General features: G+C 38.7%; 1 protein-coding gene across 1 annotated transcript in view; it reads right to left on the minus strand.

Moving 5' to 3' along the window:
• Window positions 1-272: 272 nt before the first annotated feature.
• The window catches only part of KLHL14 (kelch like family member 14), a 108,852-nt gene continuing 91,897 nt past the window's right edge, over window positions 273-17,227 (minus strand). The window contains exons 5-8 of the mRNA XM_006054835.4: window positions 7,745-7,935; window positions 7,505-7,663; window positions 4,248-4,405; window positions 273-2,389 (exon numbers count right to left, since the gene is read on the minus strand). Coding sequence (XP_006054897.1) covers window positions 2,249-2,389; window positions 4,248-4,405; window positions 7,505-7,663; window positions 7,745-7,935 — 649 coding nt within the window. The 3' untranslated portion in view covers window positions 273-2,248. The remainder of the gene's footprint in view (window positions 2,390-4,247; window positions 4,406-7,504; window positions 7,664-7,744; window positions 7,936-17,227) is intronic.

Below are 17,227 nucleotides of genomic sequence, written 5' to 3' on the forward strand. Positions count from 1 at the left end.
CTTGGATAAGTATGCCTTATTGTAACATTTTTACAATGGAAAAACCAGATTCAATTCATGATTTATAACTCACAACACTTTTTCTAAAACATTCTGTAGTTTTTAGCATTAATACTACATACATATATGTAGGGCCAGGAAGCTAAATAAATTGATAAAGTGTATCTGCAGAATAAAAATATTTATGCATTTACAAATTACAAACCCTCAAATAACTTAGTGGGTAGATTTATACACATGCTTTATAAGTCAGAATATGAGAGACAGTTGAATTAGTACATAAAGTTTTTATTTAAAGTTTTCCCCTTCCAAGCAAGCTTCATTTACACATTCTAATACTGTACAAAATTTACATTTTCTGTGATTTATTTATTTATTCACTCTTCACTTTCTAATAGCTTACGCCTTTCTGAAATACAGAAAGCTTTGCTTATAGTTCTCATAAATGCTTTTATTTATTTTGGCTAGAAATAAAAAATAAATGAAGAACAAGTCCAAGGAAAGCAAATACCCTTGTATAAACTGACTTTTGGAAGAGATGGGGACTATTGACGATAAAAGGTTTTGAAGGAGACCTTGAATTCTTCATGACATCAGCTGGGAATTCTATCACAAAGTACTGTAACCTTTCTTTCTATGTATTCATATGTGATCAAGGAAAAAGAAATGAAAAGCTGATTCCACTGGATATATATATTTATATATATATATTTTTACAACGGATCCTTTGGATCTGAACATACAAATAAATACAAAAACAACAAGGATTGCACTTTACTGTAGAAATGGCATTGGATTCCAGTACACCCATCCATCTTGACATGCTCCACAGTGAAACCTTGTCACCAGGGCAATTTTAATTGGTGGCTTCCCTATGTGGTTATTTCTGAACGACATACTTGTTGCGGGATTTGAAAACATCTCTGGGTGATTCACAAAATATTTTAGGCTTTGATTTGTTCCTAATTATTGTTGTGGCAGCTCTGAAGAGCTTGAGAATCAAATCCACGTTTCTGCTAGTTTTACTCTATTGTAGGTCACACTGATATTGTCTCATGCTTTTCTGACCTTCTGCTCCTAAATTCCTTGTGCTTCTCAAGACAGCTAGTGATGGCTCGCTTCACTGAGCCCAGGCATCTCTGCTGACAACAAAGAAATGTAATGAGTTGAGGGGAAGGAGGGTTCATCAGGTGCTTTTCTAGAGCCACATCTAGAGTCTTTTCTAGAGCCAAAGGTGTGGAAGAGGGAGAGGTATTGTTTGAGGAGTTACAGTTAGCTCCTTAGGCTCTTTGTGGCCCCATGGACTGTAGCCTGCCAGGCTCCTCTGTCCATGGGATTCCCCAGGCAAGAATACTGGAGTGGGTTGCCATGCCCTCCTCCAGGGGATTGTCCCAATCCAGGGATTGAACTCATGTCTCTTAAGCCTCCTGCATTGGCAGGCGGGTTCTTTACCACTAGCTCCACCTGGGAGGCCCTGTTCGTTCCTTATATGCTGCCCCAAATGAGAAAGCCTGAGCCTCTATAAACTGAATAGTGCATTTTGTTTTAATCTTTTGGATAAAACTGAGGACACAGAATTTATGACTCTGGCTAGCCTAGAACTGACAGGGCAGAAAGAAGTTGCTACAAGAGCCAATATCTTTTTCTTCTCTGTTCCCACGAGGTGCTATAAGGGGCAGAAGGTATATAAAATGAAGTTCTATGGAAGCAAAAACATTCCTCTTCAGTCTTACATGATTTTCTATAACTGTATTGCCTACAGAATCTGTGAAGCTGCCACAGGTTAGGAATATAGAATCAGTGGCCATTTCTGTAATGTAGTATGAGTGTTTGGGTGGGTCAAATTTGGAATCATTCATGAACACAATATCCCCAAAACTTCAACATAGATCACATGCAGGTAAACTACAATGCACAATACTGATCTCAGGTCTCTCGGGGGGCACTCCTCTGTATCTTCTTTCTCCTGTTGAAAGTCGAAATCCACGTGAGGGATTTCGTAAAGCTGAGACAAGTTAAAACCAGTCTGCAATGGAAGAGTCTGTCACCACAGGAAGTTTGATGTGATGCGAGTTACAGACAGAGTTTCCGTTCAAGAACAGGTCTTTTCCTTTTGTAGCTTCTTGTAAATCACCAGACACTAAAGTGGGTTTTGGCAGATGTACCATTAGAATGCATTGTTCTGGCTACAATAGGGATGTCACTTGTCACTGCTTCCTAGAATGTGTCATTCTGGGGTTTCCTGGTGTTATTTGTTGTAAGGTACACAGGCAGGCAGGATAACTGTTGCACAGGCTGGCCCTGCCAGCGGTTCTGCCACATCTCCTTCGAGTTCTGTCCAGCTGCCTTTTTCTGGACAATAGCATATTGTGGATGACTTGTAGGCTCCCTGGAATGGAGAGCAGAGAGCCTTAGGGAAGGCTATTCAGAGAAGCACCATGGCAACCTTATTTATCACATCTACATTGGGATGGTTTACAAATCCTTTATGATAACTTAGCCCATGTTGGAAATTATCCTTGTTTAAGTTTAAAAAAGAAATAATTATCTTAAATATTCAAATAATTGAAGTAAATTGGATTTTAGATTATCACCTCACTTTTCCATTTCTTATCTTACTACTATAGAGAATCAGAGACAGAGGGTTCAAAACCAGTTTAAAATAAACTGGAAATGAAGGTTTGTCAACTTCTTCACATGTTGATTTATTTGTTTTCAAGGGGCCACACGAGAAATAAAAAAGTCTTTGATCCTCTTTCCTTTGTCAACCTCAGCGGCTAGTGCTTGTATAGTTCCCTTTCTTAACCAAAGCAGCCTTGTTTTTTACCATAGGCAAGGAAAAAAACCCCAAAATCCCAACCAACATAATCATTTTCTGGTTCCAAACATACATACGTTTGCAGCTAGCAATGTACACCAGCAAATAAGGATGTAGATGAATATCTAGTGATATATGTCAATACAGTTCGCTTCCACAAGACTATAACTTTTTAAGGCTCTTCAAAACTTTAAATAACAATCTTGTTGGATGCAAAAGAAATGAGGCCAATTAATATTATTAAAACCCCAAATTAATCTTATAAAACCAACACACATATATATAGGAAAATACAGTCATCATTTCAAAGGTGGCTGTGTAGACCATTGGACTTATGTGCCTTCTGATATGTCATTTGAATTACACAGCCCCCTTTCTGTATGTTCTTGCTATTAATAAAATAAATAAATTAAAAAAAAATTTTTTAAAGCTGAACTCAGGTCCTTACCAATAACAGTCTATAGGAACTATGGAGACAGAGGACTATTTTTAAATGTCAACACAAGGAAATCATTAGCCAATACCAGAATGTCGGATATTCTATAAGATAACTGACCTTGCTGTTTCAACAAGTCAATGATACGGGACAGAACGAGGGGCAGGCGTAATTCTCCAGATTGTGGGGGATGTATGAGATATAATAGCAAAATATAAGTGAGGCCTTTTGAATCCTAATTTGAACACATCAATTTGAAAAGCAGATTTTTTTTTTCCAGATCAATGGGATAAACTTTAAAATAGATAGATATAAAGGAATTACTGTTGATTTTATTGGGTATAATAATGATAATGTGTTTATATAAACAAGTGTTTTTTTTTTTAAAAGAAATACTGGAGCGTTTAGGTTGAAATAATATGTCTAGAATTTGCTTCAAATTGCTTCAACCAAATATTTTTAGAAGCAGGAGAGATAAAGTAAGTATTGCAAAGCACTGATAGATGTCGAAGTTGGATGGTGCACTAACAAGGGCCCACTGAGCTCTCAGTTCTTGTGTATGTTTGGAATTTTTATGGTAAAGAGGGGGGCAAAGTGGAAAGCAATGGCAAATTACATAATCCTAAATAGAATCTGTGGATAACTGAACAATTATTTTCCATTTTCTACGCTTTGCCGGTCAGAAACTTTTCAGACTCTCCTAAACAGATTTAACAGACATCTGTAAAACCACTTCAGCCCTACTTTTAACTGGAAAGCATGAGGATGGGAGAGAAGCAGAGACCTACCGCATTTTGTGATACAACTGACCAGATAGCAAGCCAGTTCTACAGCAACCACACTGATTCTACTTTACTGCTTAAAGTAATTTACTGTGTGCATATAAACATGATACTCTTAAAAGGTATTTGTGTGGGTGGTAACACATTTGGAGGGACATGAAAAGTAAGCACAAGCAAAAAGGAGGAAGAGGAGGTAAATGTAGACGCGTACCATACTCCAGCTGTAGCCTCCCACCAGGTAAATGCTGTCATCAAGCGCTGCACAGCCAGGACCACTGCGACCCTCTAAAATGGGTGTCTGGAGAATATTCCACTGGTCACCTTTTGGGTCATAGCATTCCACCAGCATTACATCGAGATGGGAGAAACCTAAGTGACATAGCAAAATGGAATCATCAAAGAATAAGCTCTTGGGGTTCCATTTTAAGGCTAGGGCTTCTTTTAAAATAAATGACCAGAGCCAAGAAATAGAGAGCTATACCTTTGAAGATGTATGTATAAATTTGCGGGTGAAATCAGGAGTTGTCAGAAAGACCTAATAAGCAAACAAATAAAAAATCCTCCCAAACCCCAACCCTTGATGTTTTGGATTAATTTAAAGCAAAAATGCCTGGCTAGATGTCATTGGCAAAGGTTGATTTACCTTGGAGTATCAGTAAAGATTTATTTAAATCTTATTAAAAAGCTTTAGCAATATGTGAACTGTGAACTTCCAGATGTTCAAGCTGGTTTTAGAAAAGGCAGAGGAACCAGAGATCAAATTGCAACATCTGCTGGATCATTGAAAAAGCAAGAGTTCCAGAAAAACATCTATTTCTGCTTTACTGACTATCAAAGCCTTTGACTCTGTGGATCACAATAAACTGGAAAATTCTGAAAGAGATGGGAATACCAGACCACCTGACCTGCCTCTTGAGAAACCTGTATGCACGTCAGGAAGCAACAGTTACAACTGGACATGGAACAACAGACTGGTTCCAAATAAGAAAAGGAGTACATCAAGGCTGTATATTGTCACCCTGCTTATTTAACTTATATGCAGAGTACATCATGAGAAACACTGGGCTGCAGGAAACACTGGCTGGAATCAAGATTGCTGGGAGAAATATCAATAACCTCAGATATGCAGATGACACCACCCTTATGGCAGAAAGTGAAGAGGAACTAAAGAGCCTCTTGATGAAGGTGAAAGTGGAGAGTGAAAAAGTTGGCTTAAAGCTCAACATTTAGAAAACTAAGATCATGGCATCCGGTCCTATCACTTCATGGCAGATAGATGGGGAAACAGTGGCTGATTTTATTTTTCTGGGCTCCAAAAGCACTGCAGATGGTGATTGCAGCCATGAAATTAAAATATGCTTACTCCTTGGAAGGAAAGTTATGACCAAACTAGACACCATATTGAAAAGCAGAGACATTACTTTGCCAACAAAGGTCTGTCTAGTCAAGGTTATGGTTTTTCCAGCAGTCATGTATGGATGTGAGAGTTGGACTATAAAGAAAGCTGAGTGCAGAAGAATTGATGCTTTTGAACTGTGGTGTTAGAGAAGACTCTTGAGAGCCCCTTGGACTGCAAGGAGATCCAACCAGTCCATCCATAAAGGAAATCAGTCCTGAATATTCATTGGAAGGACTGATGCTGAAGCTGAAGCTCCATTACTTTGGACACCTGATGTGAAGAGCTGACTCATTAGAAAAGACCCTGATGCTGGGAAAGATTGAGGGCAGGAGGAGAAGGGGACGATAGAGGATGAGATGGCTGGATGGCATCACCGACTCAATGGACATAGGTTTGGGTGGACTCCGGGAGTTGGTGATGGACAGGGAGGCCTGGCGTGCTGTGATTCATGGGGTCGCAGGGTCAGATACAACTGAGCGACTGAACTGAACTGAACTGAAAAAGCTTTAAAATAGTAATAGTTAAAGCAAGCATTTTATAGACTGCTTATAATCTGGTTCTTTCCTAAGTGTTTTATATGAAGGAACTCATTTAATCCTCTCAACCACCCTATAGATATTTCTACATTATATTCATTTTATAGATGAGAAACTGAGGAACAGATGGAATTTTAACCTAAATAAGTCACATAGCCTGTAGCTAGGCTGAGATTTGAAACCAAATGAATAGGCTTCAAAAGTCACTTTTACAGACTAAACTTTATTGCTTTTCTTAAGTGAATATTCAATTCTCTCAAAATCTTCTACTTTTTTTTAACAGTCTGATTATGTAAACACCTGTGATGATGTGCTTTAACTATTATAAACTTGAAAATACTTAAAAATGACACTTATCCAGTACTTATTACATTTAGGGGTAGATATGTATTACTAAATAACAGAAAAAATGTCCATATATAACCTGTGGTTTAAGAAGGGTATATGATTGGAAAATAAATTCATGAACAAAGGTGAAGTTGCTTAGTCATGTCCAACTCTTTGTGACCCTATGGACTGTAGCCCACCAGGCTCCTCCATCCATGGGATTTTCCAGGCGAGAGTACTGGAGTGGGTTGCCATTCCCATCTCCAGGGGATCTTTCTGATCCAGGGATCAAACTCGGGTCTCCCGCATTGCAGGCAGACTCTTTACCATCTGAACCACCGAGGAATCCCATATATGGGTATATGATTGGAAAATAAATGCATAGAATGGCCTTATGTGCCATGCCCCGATGGCCTGTATTTCATTTCATTCAGTTTCAAGAATCATGGAAAGTCAGAGCTGAGGAGATTTGAGAGACCAACTTGACCGGCTTCTTCATTTACAGATGAGAAAACTGAAGCTCAAAGTGATTCCACAGTGTTCTCAATATCACAGCTCTCTCTGCTTTCCTGTAAAATTTAGTGCTACACACATGCACACAAACTACAAAAAACTTGCTGCCATATACATAATAAGGAGGGAAAAGAGCCATATATGGTTCCAAAAATACTATGTTACTTATTAAATAAGCAAATGGAAAGAATTTGAGAATCATAGATGGTTTGATATTCAACTCTTCAAAGAAGTAATTCTAAATTTAGACATGAAATTCTGTTTTCTTTAAGAAAAATCACATTCATTTCTTTGTGCAGCTCTAAATTAAAAAAAAGAAAAGTTCTTTACGATGATTACAAAAACAATTTTCTGGAAAAAATCCATTACTATAATTTGGTGATAAGGGATAATTTATTTTACTGAATTCATTGTTACAACCAATTGTTTGTGCTTTTCAGTTATTAATGCTCTTGTTTTTTATTTTCTGTAGACATCATTATTCATTTCTTTAATGTGTGTGGTAACTTCAAAATAATCCTATCTGCAGGAGAGCCAAAATAAGTGCTTGCCCAAGGGTACTGCTAATTTGCAAAGAGTAGATTTTATTTGGTCAACATGTTTTATACTTGGTTAACTATGATTATCTAACGAGAAACCCCCTTAGCAAGAAACATGAGATGCAAATGTTATTGTGATTTAAAAAAAGAGGACCTTTCAAATGATTTCCTCCAATTGCATATAAGCGATCATTCATTACAGCCAAAGTGTGGATAGCGCGTTTTGTGTTCATATCTTGTTTTCGAGCCCAGACATCCATGACGGGGTCATAGCAATATAGCCACGGGACATACTCTCCATTGTGTACACCCCCTGTGAATTAAACATAGACACACAAGTCAAGAAAGTGCCTTGGAACTGAACTTTGCAGCAGAAAGTGGAGGAATGACTTGCCTGAAATGTATATTTTCCCATTGTGCACTGCTCCTGCATGAGCTGCCAGAGGCTGTGGCAAAGAAGACACGTAACGCCATTCATTTGTTTCCAGGTTATAGCACTCCACGCTGGACAAGTAACCAGTTTCATTCCGTCCACCAATCACATATAAATGTTTGTCCAACCGGCATGCATAGAAACTGGCTCTTCTACAATGAAAACAACAACAACAACACCCCTCTGTAAATACAAAGTAGCCCAATCAGTCAGGGAAAGTGGGGGCATCCTGCTTCAGAAAGGGGTGCTGTGTGTGCTCAGTCACTCAGTCGTGTCTGACTCTTTGTGACCCTTTGGACTGTAGCCCACCAGGCTCCTCTGTCCATGGGATTCTCCAGGCAAGAATACTGGAGTGGGTTGCCATGACCATCTCCAGGGGATCTTTCTGACTCAGGGATCGAACCCTTATCTCCTGTGTCTTGTGCATTACAGGAAGATTTGTTACCTGCTGAGCCATCAGGGAAGCCCCAGAAAGGGTACAGAGCTTTGGACATTACACATATGACTCCTTGCTAAATCAGAGACCTTGAATAGTAATCATCCGTAATCCCCATCCTGGTTAACATTATTGACACTAAACTCACAGTAGAGGGGAAATTTACAACTCTTTGTTTCAGCTCTTTTTATCTTGCTTTTATACACTATTCAAGTGTTCACTAATGTTTGGGATATTTGGTACCTTGTAAAGATATCACAGCTCAGTAAGACAAAGTGAAAAATGAGGTAGATAATGTAACAATAATAAATTATCTTGACATTCACTTTCTTTATGGTCCTTCAAGGGTCATTGTTCCCAATTTATAAGAGAACTACATCATCAAAATTTTTCTTCAATTATCTTTTTTTTTTCTTTTTTCCCCCAGTATGACTGCAAGTAGAGAAACTTTTCGGACTTAATATAGTGTTGAAATTTTGCTCTTAGGAATTTCATCCGTGTAGCTTTTGATGTTCTTACAAAGCCATAGGATATTTTTAAATCTCTTTTCAAGAAAGACTATTTATTAAATTACCCCACCTTCCCTCAAAGGCAAAAGACATGCAAGTTGTATTGAAAGGACTGGAGACAGGAAGGCCTTTCTGGGGAGAACACAATCTAGGAGTCAGAGATTGAGGACCTGAAGTAGAGTTCTAGCAGAAGACACAGAAAGTGGGGATGCGAGATGTAGGAGAGGAAGACGTAAAGCTTAGCAACTAATAACATATAAGAGCTGAGGGAGAAAAGAAATTGGAAGAGGACTCAAAAAGTTAGAGTTAGGATGACAAGGTCGCAATCTTAAGTGACACTTTAATCTTTAGCTTCTTTTTTTCTAATTGATGCTACTGGGATAATGTACTTCACAAGGATAATATGTGGGTCAATACTGGAAAAGAATAATTGTGAAGTGCCAAGCCCTTCAGAGGCTTCCCAGGTGGCTCTTCCCAGGAGGCTTCCCAGCGGTAAAGAATCTGCCTACCAATGCAGGAGACTCAGGAGACACAAGTTTGATCTCTGGGTCGGGAAGATCTCCTGGGGGAGGAAATGGCAACCTGCTCCAGTATTCTTGCCTAGGAAATCTCATGAACACAGGAGCCTGCAAGGTTATGTATGGGGTTGCAAAGAGTTGGACACAACTGAGCATACGTGCACAAGCCTCTCAGAGAACATAACTTATGTTTGATGAATTAATGGTCTTTATAAAATTTTATAAACATTGATGCCAAGACTCTTGGGCAAAGTCAATAACAAAATAAAGAGTCCTAGAGGTTTTGAATCAGGTAAACCTATATTGTTTGAAGATTTTCCAAGCTGTGTTTATAAAGTGTCAAGACCTCTGGGAAGCAGTATATAGCATCTTGATGAACAGTTAGGACTCTGGATCAGATTGCCTGGCCATATGACATACTGTAAAGTGCTTGTCATAGTGTCAACATTTTGTTCACTCTCATAAACTGTCAGCTGACATTATCCGGATAAAAATTTAAAAAAATCAGCCATTGTGATGTTTGCATATAAACTTCTAATAGCATTTTCAGTGATGACTAAATTCTTTACTTTTTAAACACAATTTAGTACCATATACATGCACACTTAGTCGTGAGGTCATGTCCAACTCTTTGCCACCCTATGAATGCTGCCAGGCTGTAGTTCATGGATTTTTCTGGCAAGAATACTGGAGTGGGTTGCCATTGCCTCCTCCAGGGTATCTTCCTAAGCCAGGGATCAAATTTGCATCTCTTGTGTCTCCTGCATTGCAAGAGGATTCTTTACCACTGAGCCACTGGGAAAGCCCATATACATATGGCATATGTTATAGATGGTGATGTATTCAGTTTTTTTTTCCAGTTTTATTGAGGTATAATTGACAAAACTATAATAAAGGGAACAGTGTGATGATTTGGTACATGCATACATTGTAAAATGACTTGCACAATCAAATTAATTAACACTTCATCAGCTCACATATTAACCTCTATTTTTGTTTGGTGAGAACACTTAAGATCTACTCTCTTACCAAATTTCAGGTAAACAATAAGTATTTTTAACTATAGTTATCATGCTGTAATTAGATCCTCAAAACTTACTCATCTTGCAATTGAAAGTTTGCATCCTTTCATCAGTCTCTCCCTATTTCCCTCACCCCTATCCCCCGGAAGCCACCATTTTAATCTCTATTTCTTTACTTTTGACTTTTAAAATACGATTCTACATATAAGTGATATACAGTATTTGTCTTTCTCAGTCTGGCTTATTTCACTTGGTGTAATCACCTTCAGTCTCATCTATGTTTGTCATGTAAATGGCAGAATTTCCTTCTTTTCTGTGGCAGAATAATATTCCAGTATATATATGTGTGTGTGCAGGCTTCCCAGGTAGCACAGTGGTAAAGAATCTGCCTGCCAATGCAGGAGATGCAAGAGACATGGGTTTGATCCCTAGGTTGGGAAGATCCCCTGAAGGAGGAAATGGAAACCCACTTTGGTATTATTGCCAGGAAAATTCCATAGACAGAGGAGCTTGGAGGGCTACAGTCCATGGGATCACAAAGAGTTGGACATGACTGAGCGACGAGCACATACTTGCATATTTATATACACACCACATTTTCTTTATTTGTGTGTCAACAGACACTTAGTTTGTTTCCATATCTTGGCATTTGTGAGTAATGCTGCCATGAACATGGGAGTGAAGGTGTCTCTTTAAGATCTTGATTTTGGTTCCTTTGGATACACTGTATATGCAAGAATGGGATTGCTGGAATATCAAGTTCAATTTTTCTGGATAGTCCTGGACTTGTTAGCATCATTGTTTATTTGAGAGTAGTATTTTGGCTATTTTTTTCCTATATTTTCTTGACAGAAATGTGTGCTGTAGAAAACTCAGAAAGATGATGAAGAGAGCAATAATGGAAAAATAGAGAATGTTACAAAGGAGAATGAAGAACAGGTGAGATAGATTTCACTAAATAAAATTTGCTGCTAACCTGGGCCATGCCTTCTGAGGGGTATGTGAAGCTCTGAAATTGTAAAAAAGTCTTTTAAATAAAATTATATATATATATATATATATATATATATATATATATAGTGAATATGCACACACACACATAATGCTTTTGTTTAGTTGTAAGTCCTGTCGGACTCTTTGTGACCCCATGGACTGTAGCCCACCAGTCTCCTCTGTCCATGGGATTTCGCAGGGAACCATACTGGAGTGGGTTGCCATTTCCTTCTCCAATATATTATAAATATGTGTACATATATGTTGTGAATGTGCATTTTTTTGGAGGCATATGTTTGGAGAAAAAGATTTTGAGGGGAATTTTTAATCAGATTATTAAGGGAACTGAAAACCTGAAAATTTGAAATTTCTTGGTATAAGGATGTAAAAACTCATCTAAACATAAAATTAGGTTTAAAAACAATAGCAAAATTAAGTGCACATAGGTAGACCCCTAGTTCCTTCCCTTTCTCTAACCAGATTTCAATTGCTCTTATTGAATATGATGGGTCAAGGTTGCTTTACTAGTGCTTTTACCTTCTCAAGTTAAAATATTTCGTTGAGAAGACTGACATGTCTATGAAAATTTGTACTAAAGTAACAGATATTTCTTTGCATCATTGACACAGGGTAGGTCAATATCCCTCTTCTGTATGAATCTATTACAAGTTTTGGAGCCTCTGAAACAATTAAGTTAGTAATTTTACTAACAAACCATCTTTAGTGGGCCAATTCCATAATTTGGACCATGTTAGTTGCAATATACTATATTCTAAGTTCTTCTGTGTATTATATGTACTATATTCTGGTCTAGAAGAGAAAAAATGCTAGTCATAACAAGCATGAAACTCTCTATTAAATTAAGTTTAGGTAGTGGAAAATCAGAGATAGATCTTCTTCTGGCAGTGTCTGGCAGTGTGAACTCCTTTTATCTTGTCTACAGTTTAATTTTCTCCCTCTTTTTGATCTTGCTCCTTCCTTCCTCTCTTCACCCGAGGGAGCTGTCGGAACTGTCTTTCTATCCCCGGCATTCCTAATGTGATGTTCCGTGTGTACTCCTAGCTTTATCCACACAGTGTCACTGTTAGGTTCTGAATGGGGGAAAAAAAAATCAGTAGGTTTCATTTCCTGATGAAAAGTGTATTTTTACGTAGAAATTTTAATAGCTAAGGTTCTGAGTCTCTGACTTATTCCCTTGCATGCCCAAAGTGAGAATTCATGAAATGCATTATAGAAGCACTGGATAGTTAATGGTCTATCAGCAACTGTGAACACTTGCTTGAGGCTAAAATTTTACCACACCAGGTCTCTCCTGGGAATGCTTCCTGCCCCTCCTCCCCACATGAAGAGCACACCTGATTAGGCTACTTTATTTGGGGGCAAAAGGAAGCTTATTGAAGATTTTTTAATGGAACGACACTATCTGTATTTCAAGTTGTTGCTCTGTCCCTCCTCCACCCCTCCACCTCCTGTCCCAATGCCAGAGACGATATTCAATGAATTGAGATAATTTTAAAATGACTATCGATGCCCTCTACAAATACACTTTGAACCTGTGTATAGTACAGATTTTTACAAGCCTTTTCTGAAGCTTGAAGTGGTCAGTTCATATCCTCAAGAGTCATACTGAGAGGGCTTCCCTGATGGTTCACTGGGTAAAGGATCCATTGGCAGTGCAGGAGACATAGGAGATGTGGGTTTGATCTCTCAGTCGGGAAGATCTCCTGGAGTAGGCAGTGGCAACCCACTCCAGTATTTTTGTCTGGAGAATCCCTTGGGCAGAGGAGCCTGGCAGGCTTTAGTCCATGGGGTCGCAGAGTCCAACATGACTGAGCCACTAACACTTTCTTTCACTACCTCTGTTTCAACTTTTGAATTTTACCATCAGGTTAAAAATTACAGATTTTGTCAAACAGAATATTGTTTCTCATTGTTTCCTGTAAGGCTGCTAGAAACAAAGTATTTAAATTTGGAAACTTCTTTGATGTACATGCTTCCTGCTTTTCACTTACTCTGTGAAACTTAAGCTTTGTTACTGGCGCTTCCCAAGTGGTTTTCCTTTCTCCCGCCCTCCCTCTATCCTTCCTTCCCTCCCCTCCCTCTCTTTTTTCTTTTTCTGTTTCCTAGACTAGCTGCTGCTGCTGCTGCTAAGTTGCTTCCGTCGTGTCCGACTCTGTGCGACCCCATAGACAGAAGCCCACCAGGCTCCCCCGTCCCTGGGATTCTCCAGGCAAGAACACTGGAGTGGGTTGCCATGGCCTTCTCCAATGCATGAAAGGAAAAGGGGAAAGGGAAGTCGCTCAGTTGTGTTCAACTCTTCCCGACCCCATGGACTGCAGCCCACCAGGCTCCTCAGCCCATGGGATTTTCCAGGCGAGAGGACTGGAGTGGGTTGCCATTGCCTTCTCTGCCTAGACTAGCTAGCAGGTAATATTTCCATAAGAATAACACCTAAAATGTCTACTTTGTTTTGAAAACAAAATTGAAATCACCAAAGCATTTTTATTGATCCAATCATTCATTTTTGCCCTCTTCTTACTGAAGAATCAAATCCTAAACCTGAGACCAAAACAACTCTTGAGCTTTACATTTATCTTTGTACTTTTGTCTAACCCCTTCTGTCGACAACCTCTTGGTAGCACACATACAATTCATGAGTTGACCTATGGTTGAGTAAGCCTGGAGGTCATGTGCCCATTTCCTTGATGAACTGGGAGGGTGTTCTGCACGTTCATTATACTCCTTTGGAAGCTCTGATTAGGCAAGATATCTGAGGAATTTGCCCATCCAGCTCTGTAAGAGTGGGTGACCCTAGAGGTGACTTTCAATGTGTTTCCATTATTCTTAATCTGTTTGGTAACTTCTCAGCATAGTAACAACTTCTCAGCAGTTTGGCCGCAGCTGAGGGTATGAGGGGGATTCCCTGGTGGCTCAGCAGTAAAGAACCCGCCTGCAATGTAGGAGATACAGGAGACACAGGTTCAACCCCTGGGTTGGGAAGATATCCTGGAGGAGAGCTTAGCAGTGCACTTCAGTATGCTTGCTGGGAAAATCTCATGGACAGAGGAGCCTGGCGGGCTACGATCCATGGGGCTGCAAAGAGCCAGAGATGATTGAAAGGACTGAGCACACAAGCAGAAGGGAAGGAGGGAGGTGGGGAACTTCCGGTGAGTCTGATTCATGATCTATACAATGCAGAGCTAACTCAATTAAATATCTCAAGAAATCTCTTTTCTAATCTGAAGAGTATCTCATATATTTTCAATTTTTTTCCTTCTTTGTTTAATCACCAATTAAACCACACTGGTAGCTAACTGTACTTGCTCGGGTGAATGGAAGCTTGGCAATGACAGAAGAATTTCATTTTAAGTTATGGATTGCTGCCCAGGTCAACCAACCCATAGGAGATATGGAGCTAGAAGATTGACTGGGCATTTGTGAGATCTGCCTTTTCCCATTCAGCTCGGGAAGGAGCTCTTTATTTGGTCTATCGAGTTGATTGTTCGAAATCTAAAAAAAAACTTCTTTTACTAGGGACCTGACATGATATACCATAATGACTTGGAAAGAAACGTTAAACAGTCCATCCTGTCAACGGTGGCTGCCAGGCGCCGACAGACCATGGCAGGTCTTTTTATCAGGTCAATGAGCTGCTAAAAATTGTCTAAGTAGGACCCTGCCCTGATAGGCTATAGTGCCTCCGAGGAAGTCATTATAGAATATCAAGTAAACAATACACATTTAAAAAAATTACTAATTAGGTTTTGCAGCAATACTTCTCATCCTTAGGGGCTCTACAGTGAGATAATTGACCGCGACGTGAGTTATGCCTCCCAAACCCAAGGCATGAAGGTTAATTATTGTGGTGAACAGCCCCCAGCAAAGGAGACCATGGTGATGAGATGCTGACATCTCAAACATGTTTTGATGTATATTTAATTTTTTTTTAAATAAAACTTTTGGAATAGTTTAGATCAAAGGTTAAAGTGATACAGCTAACAATAACAGCAACCAGAAAATAACCCCAAAAGGAGAGAAATAAGGTATGTTGGAGAAAGAAGCTTTCTCCAGGAAAGAAGCTCTTCTCTTAGGAAGCTTTTATATATACATGTATACACAACAGGAGGATTGAGAAATTTGTCTAGATATTAAATGAGCCAGAATAATCCCTTGAGGTACCTTTGAATTAGACAGTCCTCTCTGTGGTCCTTAGACTATATTGTGCCTTGAAAATGACTAAAATGTCATTTTCAGTGTATAACTTTTAGTCCCTTGAAAGAGAGTTTCAATATCCTTATATGGAATGGGACATTAGATACTAAGTTTATAGCAGAAATTCTTACTCTCTTTTGGCAGTAATGTACCTTTTTGAGTGAATGGTATGATTTGAATTTTTTTTAACTTGGAATTTAAGATTAAGGATTTAACTTGATCTCAGTGTAATCTGTGGTGCTGGAGAAGACTCCTGAGGGTCCCTTGGACTGCAAGGAGATCAAGCCAGTCCATCCTAAAGGAAATCAGTCTTGAATATTCATTGGAAGCACTGATGCTGAAGTGGAACTCCAATACTTTGCCCACCTGATGCGAAGAGCTGACTCACTGAAAAAGACTCTGCTTCTGGGAAGACTGAAGGCAAAAGGAGAAGCGGGTGGCAGAGGATGAGATGGTTAGAGAGCATCATCGACTCAATGGGCATGAATTTGAGAAAATTCAAAGACAGTGGAGGTAGTGAAAGACAGAAGAACTGGTGTGCTCCAGCCCATGGGATTGCAAAGAGTTGAACATGACTTAGTGACAGAACAACAGTGTAATCTGACTGAATGTTTAAAAAAGGGGATGTTAAGATTATGAAGGAATAAAAACAAAAATTATTTCTTAGTTCAATTGAGAAGAGAAAATACATTGCAGCTTATTGTCACTATTATATCAGAGAATTTGCTCATGAAGATGTTGAGATATTATTTGAAAAGAACCAAGTGTTCAAGATTTAGTATGTGAATTTGCATGTATATATTACGACATGGCCTCCTGCCTAAGTAATAGTCAGGAGAACTGAATATGTACAAACACAGTTGCCTTATTGTCCTTCGATGTTAGAAAACTTTGGTGAGATAAACACTGCATACATTAGAAATGAGAAGACATCTTGCAAAACTGACTTTTCATTAGATAGCAAATCACCTGTTTTTAAACGTCTGATGGGGAGATGCTTGAGGAAGTAGACATAAGGAATTTGAGGTAGTGAGACTTGGAAACTTTAATATGGAAATATCTGCATCAAAATACATACATTGTGAGAATGGTGTTCTATATTTCAGTGATAAGATTTGAATAAATTTCAACTGTGAAGAGTGGAATAGCCATGAAATTGTAGCTCTGCTTGTCAAAAAAACTAGCGCAACATGGAAAAGGAAGACAAGCCATGGATGGGCATTATGCTAAGTGAATAAGTCAGACAAAGATAAATGCCATATGATATCACATACATGTGGAATACAAAAAATGCAACAGACTAGTGGATATAACAAAAAAGCAGCAGACTCACAGATACAGAGAACAAACTAGTGGTTACCAATTGGCAGAGGGAAGTGGGGAGGGGCAAGATAGGGATAGGGTATTAAGAAGTACAAATTATTAAGTATAAAATAAGTTACAAAGATCCATTATACAACACAGGGAACATAGCCAATATTTTAAAACTACAAATGGAGTGTAACCTTTAAAAATTGTGACTTTTTATATTGTACACTTATATAATACTACACAGCAACTATACTTCAATAAAAAAGTAAACTTTAATGTGAAAAAAAAAACAAGGAAGACAAGTTATATAAATTCTTTCTTCCTACATTGGAACAAATACTTGACCTATTATTTTTCTCCATCGAGTTAATGAGGCAGTTAATCACAGTTGGCCAAGCCAGTTTTGTATTTTGCCTCTGGTGTCATTCATTGGCTTTCTTAGC

This window comes from Bubalus bubalis, chromosome 22 (genome assembly GCF_019923935.1).
Source record: "Bubalus bubalis isolate 160015118507 breed Murrah chromosome 22, NDDB_SH_1, whole genome shotgun sequence".
Lineage (NCBI taxonomy): Eukaryota > Metazoa > Chordata > Mammalia > Artiodactyla > Bovidae > Bubalus > Bubalus bubalis.